General features: G+C 37.0%; 1 protein-coding gene across 1 annotated transcript; it reads right to left on the bottom strand.

Annotated features, from left to right (window-relative positions):
* Positions 1-6,453: 6,453 nt before the first annotated feature.
* On the bottom strand, positions 6,454-6,876 carry LOC133825600 (uncharacterized mitochondrial protein AtMg00860-like). Its single transcript, XM_062258518.1, has one exon. It carries the CDS (start codon positions 6,874-6,876, stop codon positions 6,454-6,456), a length of 423 nt encoding a protein of 140 aa, XP_062114502.1.
* Between the last annotated feature and the right edge of the window lie 2,441 nt (positions 6,877-9,317).

Here is a 9,317-nt window from a genome sequence, read left to right as displayed (position 1 = left end):
TTTGAAAATAAAACAAAACACAACTTAAGTAAATTGGTTACAAAATTAAGTGCGGAAAAATAATACATAGAAATCATAACTAAATGACATAAAAACTTCATCCTCGAATCAAACGCGCAATCCACCCTCACCATCCTGCCTCAATACACATCCCCAAGCTGCCAAGAATTTTTCTGCCGCCATAACTATTTTCCTGCACATTTAAACATAAAGGAATGAGCCTAATGGCCAGCAAGGAAAATCTACTACAAGCATGAAACATAATCATACACATAACTATAAGCTATAAACATATAACATATATCTACAAAGACGTATATCATATAAGACTATACTATTAATGGCCATTAAAACATATGATAAACCATCTACGTCCCCTTTCTAATATCTGAGGTAGGTTAGATCACATGGTAGGTTTATGATAACCCATCTACGTCCCCTGTCTAATATCTGAGGTAGGGTAAATCATAATCATGAAACATAAGAAAACATAACATAACATACTATAGCATAACTTATCATAATATATCAACATAACATATAAGCATATAAAAATATCCTATTTTCCTTACCAATATACCGGGATGATAAGAACAAAGTCAGGATTTTGGAACACTCCTAAAAACCGTAATAGAGAGGCGAGTATACTAAAGAAAAGGGATGAAAAGAATGAACTACACCATCGAAAAGATACTTACCAATAAGAATCTTCCATTCAAGATCTTAGATCCCTAACCAAGAATATATAATACGAGTTAGGATTTGAGTAGAAAAACTATAAGAACAATACAGAAATGAACTAGAATAAGGAATACCTTGAATGCTTCTATGACCGAACTATACCTCAAAACCGAAATACACTATAACCTTTCTTCCCGAGTGTTTATTAAGCTTATAATTATTAAGCTGATAACCCCAACCCAAGTGTTTATCACTCTATAGTCTCACTAGCATCTCGAATGCTCTGATTAATGCTTGCAGATTGAATGAAAAGGCTTTGTGCTAGGTCCTATTTATAGAGTTCTAGGAATAAAAATCTTCTTTTTGGCTTTGAATAAAAATAATGAATTGAATTGAAAATATTTGAATATCCTTCAGCCAAAGGCTTAGGACTTGGTCAAATTGTTCAAAGAGAGATTTAAGGAGTCAAAGCTTGATTTTTAAAACAAAAATAATAAAAACAAATAGAATCCTAACTTCTAACTCCCTAAATCTCGTAACTCTAAACTTACATGCAGTAAAATCAACATATCTGAAGCGGTAAGACTCTGATTTAGACTCTCTTTATACCATTAGAAAGCTAATTCAATTATCTACAACTTTCTAGAAATACTATTTTTCGAAATTCATAACATAACTGAGTCAAAAATAGGTCAGAAGTTACAGTACTCTAAAGTTACGAAAAATCTATTTAATTATCTAAATAACAACCTAATCCACAAATAAATAAAATTGTGACAAATGTCATGCTCCTAACAGATTTTGGTGAAGACTAAGTCTTATATTTCCCTTATTTTATCATTAAAATAATAACTCCTGAATAATCATACATATGACAAGTGTCATATTCCTATTGGCTCTATCTAAACCTTAGGAATAACCATGCTCATGACAAGTGTCATATTCTTATTAGCTCTATCTAAACCTTAGGTTAAAATTAATATTCTTAAAATATAGGTTATACTTAGAAAATCTACAAGTGTTACTACGAGTGTCCAATTAAATCCCAGTCTAAACCAAAATCCACAGTCATAAAAATACTACTACTATCTAACTAGCTATGTAAAGTTCTTGGACTCTACATTTATATAACACCCCTAATTGCCTATCTTTATTAACACAACAGTTTGAATAATAGTTCAAAAGATTTCATAACTTTATCTGAAAACTCAATGGGATTTTATTGGAATTACATGCAGAGTTTGGATCCAATGTGCAAAACCAAAAAGAGTGTGATGTAGTCTTAAATATAACTAAAAATACACCCACTAATAAACTAACATAAGAAAGGCACTAAGGAACTACGACGTTTCGGATCGTTTCCTCGTTCATTGGCTCCCTGTAGCATGCATACAAACTTATGGAAAACTAACTTAGCTCACCATGCGTGCCAACACAAGTCCATCTATTTTCTACCTACAATGGGAAAAAGTAAGGGGTGAGTTAATAGCCCAGTAAGGAAGTACATACATAACATACAAGGATAGGCGACATATCTTTTAAATTCATAACATATTTTTCCTATAGCAACCATTGTGAACAAAAAATCATAATTATAAGCATAAGATTCTTGCAATATAAGCATAATAGTGCATTGTCAAATCATAATCATAACATAAGATCATTTGCAACATAAGCGTAAGCAACTTAGCATAAGATTCACAAACACACAATATAAGAACATCTGTGACACCCTCTTGGTCACTCCCATGGCACCCTTTTGGCCATAATTCACCTGACACTCTCTTGGCCATGATTTTCTTGGCACCCTCTTGGCCAAAATCTAGGCACGTCTGTCTTTAATAATACTGCAGCACTAGTTTAAGAAAACACAAACAAATCTATACATATCATCATAACTAGAGTTTATTCATAAACAAATACCAAAATCTGGCTCCATACATATCATCATAACTAGAGCTCATTCAGAAATAATACAGAGATCTAACAAAATTCCTCACCTCAAGTCCAAGTAAATTTAAATAGAGCAGGAACACTTCACAAAGAGCCTAGAATTCATACAAAGCACTTGTTTAAATAATATGTTGAATACCATCCAAACTTTTATGTAGAAACACTTTTACCCATGGCATGAATGCACACAATTTCCCTTAGGTTGAATACCCTAGTAATCCTACAACATGCATTTTCTCATATAAAATAAATGAAAGAACTCAATACATAATTCCAATAGTAGTTAATCATTGCATTTAATTTATCGAACAAGACTTTGAACCCTTGAACATGTAGGGTCGAAACCTATAACATGCATTCTTATTTATTTCTAGCAAAAATTATAACACATAAATTCGTAGCTCAAATTAAAAACTTAGCATGCTTTCTAGATTGTACATATTAATTACAAGGTTTACCATGCATACAAAGAAAAATTTGTAAGATAACCAATAATGATACAACATACCTGAATTATACATGTGAAATAGATTGGCATCATTTTCCTATTAATACACTAGCTCATAGTCAAGTTCCATGCTCACAATAATAGAAAATATACACATGAAATACTAAAATATATGCCCAGCCAAGACCCTAAATCTCATTATAGCATATATACTTGAATTCTATAATTCAAAGGCAATAAACACTCTCACATCTTAGAATTTAGTCATGGCCATGAAATTTATATATAACCTTTCCTATTAACATTTTATTAACATGCATTTATTTACCAAGTAATAATATATATACCATTAATCATGCTTAAAACATCAAAACAAAGACAACTCGAATCCCAATGCCAACTTCTTCAAACAATATCATACTTACTCATATATTCACAAAATATACCACTTAATATACTACCTTAACCGAAACTTACAGAGACCGACAAAAAGCATGGCTTCAAATCACACCCTTAGATTTATTCATAACATAGTCCAAACTTTGAAGCACATGGATCATGAACATCAATAAGAACAATGACATACATAATCATGCTTCTAATAAGGAGATCATCACCTTGTTCACAATTATCAAAGCCATCTGATCAAACCTATGACATATTTTCTCAAAATATAAAATACTAATTCAAGACCATAAACAAGAATCAAATCAACAAAAGGGTAGGGAATCTCATTTCCTTCTTTGTTGTGTTCTAGAACACAAAGCAAATCAATCCTTAGGCACCTAGGGATTTCATAATTCACTACAAAAATAAAAGATAAATAATTTTCTGGTTAGACTTAGAGATTCAAAACCAAAACACAAATAAGAGGACATACCTAAATAATTTGAATCCCACCCTTCTTCTCCTTCTTTCTCTCTTTCTTTCTCTCTTTTTCGTGCATTCTCCTCTTTCTTTTTCCCTCAATTTCGGCAGCCACACAACAAGGGTTTCTAAGGCTCATATGTCTTCTATTTATAAACTTTTAGTAACATAACCCTAAGAAGAGCAACCAACTGTGAAAAGCTCAAAACTCATCCCCCAAAATAAGTTAAATCCCACAATTTCCTCTCCTTACACATCACCTAACCTTTATCCTAATGTGAACCAAATCAAAAGATAAGCCTTGTCATCTTATCCTAAAAGATGACTACTTTATATTTATTTTCTTTTCTTAATAAAAGGAAAATGTTCAAGACTCACATTTAGTCTAGGTTCATACTACCCTTTTTTTTTTATTCTACTTAAATTAAAAGAAATAAACAAATAAAAAATTTAAACACATTCACACACACAATTTTTGGCACACACATTTAAATAAAAAAAAATGCAACATATTCTAATCACATAATTTTTCACACTAAAATGTACATTAATCATAAAACAAATAAGTTGCATAATTATTCCAAATAAATCAATTAAATCATAATTTACATAAAACAAACAATTCAAATTATTTTCTAATAAACAAATAATTAATCAAAACATAATAAATAAATAAATTAAAATTGGATCACTAGAATCTACCATCCTTAAAAGAAATTTGGCCCTCGAAATTATTCCTTATCAAACAACTCGAGGTAGTGTTCCCTCATGTCCTCCTCCAACTCCCAGGTTGCTTTTCTTGCTGAACAGTTCTTCCACAGAACTTTTACTAGCAGAATCTTCTTGAACCTTAGTTCCTTGACTTTTGTCTCTATGATTTGAACAAGTTGCTTATCCTAACTCAGGTCCTGCTTCAGTTTAACCAGTTCATAACTCAACACGTGGGAGGGATCGGGCACATACTTCCTCAACATAGAAATAAGGAACACATTATGCATCTCAGCGAGCGCTGGTGGTAAAGCCAAGCTCAAATGGACCTATATACCTTGGGCTTAGCTTTCCCTTCTTCCCAAAATTCATAACCCCTTTCATAGGTGATACCAATGATCACCTACTGAGAATTTCAACTCTATTCTCTTAAGATCTGCATGGCCTTTTTGTCTACTCTGAGCGGTCAACATCCTCTGCCTAATCTTTGCAACTGCTTTAGTGGCCTCTCACTACTTCTAGACCTAGAATTTGTTTCTCCCCAACCTCATCCCAATGTAGGGGTGTCCGACATTTATGTCCATATAGCATGTCATACAGAGCCATAACAATAGTAGATAGGTAGCTATTGCTATAAGAGAATTCTATTAGAGGTAAATATCGACTCCATGATCCGAAAAGTCGAGTGCACAAGATCTCAACATGTCCTCTAGAATCTATATTGTTCACTTTGATTGATCATCTATTTGGGGATGGAAGGCCATACTAAGTTTGACCCTCGTCCCCATAGCTTGCTGCAAGCTTTTCCAAAACTTCGAAGTGAACACCAACCCTCTATCAATGATTATAGATTTTGGCACACCATGTGATCAGAAAATCTCTCTTCCATATAATTCTGCATATTGCTCTACAATATAAGTTATCTTAACTGATACGAAGTGAGCTAACTTAGTTAGTATGTCGATTATCACCCAAGTTGAAATATGTTGCTTTGGGTTCCTTGGCAATCCCACCACAAATTCCATGGATATATTATTCCATTTCCATTATGGGATACTGATGGGTTGAAGCAAACTTATCGACCTCTGGTGCTCTGCTTTAACCTACTGACAAATGAGACACCGCATCACATACTCTATTATATCACGCTACTTTCCTGGCAACCAGTATAATGATTTTAAGTCATTTTACATATTGGAAGAACCTAGATGCAGGGAATAAGGGGTGGTGTGAGCCTCTGACATGATGCTCTCCTTTAGTTCCTTATTTGCTAGCACACAAATTTGATTCTTATACAACAGCAATCAACCCTTTGACTTGGTGAAGTTGTTGTCACTCCCTTCCATGATTAATGCTTCCTACCTAACCAAAACTTCATCCAGTTTCTGATTTTCCTTTATCTGCTCAACTAAAGATGATTGCAGAGTTAGGCTTGACAAGCTCCCAGTAACTAATTCAATTCCAGTTGTTACCATTTCTTTCTGGATTGAGGCCTCTATTGAACTTAGTGCTGAGAGAGTCCCATAACTACATCTACAAAAGGTGTCGGCTACAGTGTTTTCCTTGCTTGGGTGGTAAAGGATCTCGTAGTCATATTCCTTCACTAACTCCAACTACCTTCTTTGCCTCATATTTAGCTCCTTCTGAGTGAAGAAGTACTTTAGGCTCTTATGGTCTGTGTATATCTCGCATTTCCCTCTGTAAATATGGTGCCTCCATATCTTAAGTGCAAACACTACCATAGCCAACTCTAAATCATGGGTAGGGTATCTTTGTTCATACTCTTTCAACTATCTTCAGGCATAAGCCACCACTTTACCATCTTGCATCAGTACACACCCCAAGCCATTCTTGGAAGCATCACAGTATACTATGAACTTCCCTTCCACAGTTGGTACACATAACATTGGAGCTGATATAAGCTTATTCTTCATGGTTTGAAAGCTCTCCTCACACTTTTCAATACAATTGTATTTCTGATTATTTCTTGTCAAATTGGTTAGCGGTGCATCAATATTAGAAAATTCTTCAACAAATTTCCTGTAATACCCTGCCAATCCCAAGAAACTTTTAACCTCTGCTACATTCTTAGGTTGACGCCAATCCCGAATAGCCTCGATCTTAGTTGGGTATACTGCTATTCCCTCCTTAGACACTATGTGGCCCAAAAATCTCACATTCTCTAACAAAAATTCGCACTTCTTAAACTTCGCGTACATCTAGTGCTCTTGAAGCCTCTTTAGTGTCAATCTCAAGCACTCTTCATGTTCTGCCTTAGATTTGGAGTAGATTAAAATGTCATCAATAAATCCTACCACAAATTTGTCCAGAAAGTCCTTGAAGACTCGGTTCATCAAATCCATGAAAGCTGCTAGAGCATTTGTGAGTCCAAAAGACATCACTAAGAACTCATAATGCCCATACCGGATCCGAAAGGTAATCTTTGGAATATCTTCTTCCTTTACCTTCAGTTGATGATACCCTAATCTCAAGTCGATTTTAGAAAACACTACCACTTCCTGAAGTTGGTCGAAGAGATCATCGATTCGTGGTAGCGGGTACTTGTTCTTGACTATGACCTTATTAAGTTCTCGATAGTCTATGCACATTCTTATGCTCCCATCCTTCTTCTTAACAATCAACACTGGAGCGCCCATAGAGAATAACTTGGTCTTATGAAATCTTTGTACAACAACTCTTGTAGTTGTAGTTTCAGTTTTATTTACCCGAAAATTACTCCTGATAATGTGGCAAGAATTTATTACACGTTGTTGGCACATGGCAGCATCAAAATGAAGGAGTGTTGTTCGCTAATCGACCAGGTGTTTCTTGCCTCATCAAATCTAGCGATTAGATGCGACCAGTCTGGTCGCATGCTTCGGTTTATTTCCTTTAAAGATATGTAATCTTGTAATAACTACATTTATTATATTTTCTCTTTATTGCCTTGATACGCTGATATTAACGAGAATTAAGGCCCATTGGCCCATGTAACCCCCTTGAGCCTATAAATATGAATGAGAAGGCTCAAGGAAGGGACTTTTGAACCTTGAACCTGAATACTCATAGAAAGAAAATAGTGTGATTATCCACCAAAAAGTTGTAATTCTCCTAAGGCTGGTGAAACTCAAGAACACTAGTTCTTTGATCATGGCATTAGGATTCATCATCAATAAGAACACTAAGTGGACGTAGGTTATTACCACACAATTGGGGCCGAACCACTATAAATCATTTGCGTCACCTTCTTCCCATTTGATTTCATTCTTGATTTCCTTTTTGTATCTTTGTCATTATTTTGACTCCGTGTCATTGGCCAAATCGAGGGTCAACATTCTGGTGCTTTCGTTGAGAGATTAGTCAAGAAGCTTAAAGAAAATCAAATGGCGAAGACAACCAAGAAAGCTGGACAGGCTGCTGACGCTGCGTCATCTCAACCTCCTCCTCCCAATATGGCTGAGAATGAACCACATTTAGATTTTGAAGAGGAGGAGATGGATTTTGAGATGTTGAGGGCAACACTAGGTGTGTTGCAAGATGAGTTGGCCAGTCTAAGGGCCAATCAGGAAAATGCGGCAGAGACCTTGGCGCTGCAACAAAGGGACATTGAGCGTCAGCACCAGGAGCTAAATGAGCGGCAGGCAAAAATGGACCGTCAGCAGAGAAATGTCCGACCGCTTTTGAAGCAGCCATTCAGTTGGCCACAGGGCATGCTGCGTCGACCTCTCAACCGGATCAGCCACCAGGTGCACCACCACAACGAGCCCCAAATTTGAATCCTCCGATCCAGCCAGCAAGCCCACAAAGGCCGGAGCATCCACCTGTTGCTCAGGATGATGTCCCAATTCAAGATACTAAGCAACAACCACCTTCTCAGGCTGGTCACGGAAATCCCCAGCGCCAGAGGCAGAATAAGGTCGGGCAGCCGCCCCATAGCCCTAGACGCCCAGGGGACGATGAGAAAAATCCACCAAGCAGGGGGCAATTTCCTTCTGCCAGCAGAAGGCATAACGAGTCAGTCTCTGCGGTCAGGGGGCCCCCACAACATAATAATGCACGGGGACCCACCGACCAGTGTAGGCCTCCCGCTGACGCTCGGGGAATGCCAGCCAGAGGAGGAAACAGCGTGACCAGCCAGTCGCGCCAAAGTCGGCCGCAATTTAGAGACGACCATGAATACAATGAGGACGATTCCGGCAGGGGGAATGCTGGTCGAAGGCATGAAGAAAGAGGTGGAGACAGGAACCCCCCACCAAGAGAGAATAGGCCTGTAAGCCATAACACTGGGGGGCAACCCAGACAGCATAATGTCTTTGATCGACTAGGAGTTAGCGAGCAAAGGCGCAGGGATGATGACTTCAGTGACGTACTCAACGACAGGCATGATGAGTACGCTCCTCCAACACCAGTCACCTCGGCAATCCCAGATGCAGTTCAGGCTCAAATTGATGCTCTAAACCAGGCAGTACAGGAGCTGGTCGGGAGCCGGACATCCCACATAAAGTATGACCGGAGGAGAGGCACTCTGTTTGTGCAGAGGATTATTGTGGTAGAAACCTCTAGCAAGTTCAAAATGTCAGTACTACTGAACTTTGATGGGTACGAGGACCCAATATCTCATGTCAACAAATTTGAGATACAAATGGATATTCAGAAGGTG

The sequence above is a fragment of the Humulus lupulus genome, chromosome 3, assembly GCF_963169125.1.
Source record: "Humulus lupulus chromosome 3, drHumLupu1.1, whole genome shotgun sequence".
NCBI classification, from domain to species: Eukaryota; Viridiplantae; Streptophyta; class Magnoliopsida; order Rosales; family Cannabaceae; genus Humulus; species Humulus lupulus.
Note: the sequence above shows the minus strand (reverse complement) of the source record. Positions and strands in the feature narration are given on the sequence as shown.

Coding starts and splice junctions, on each gene's coding strand:
- LOC133825600 (XM_062258518.1), bottom strand. CDS start 6,876: ATGTACGCGAAGTTTAAGAAGTGCGAATTTTTGTTAGAGAATGTGAGA.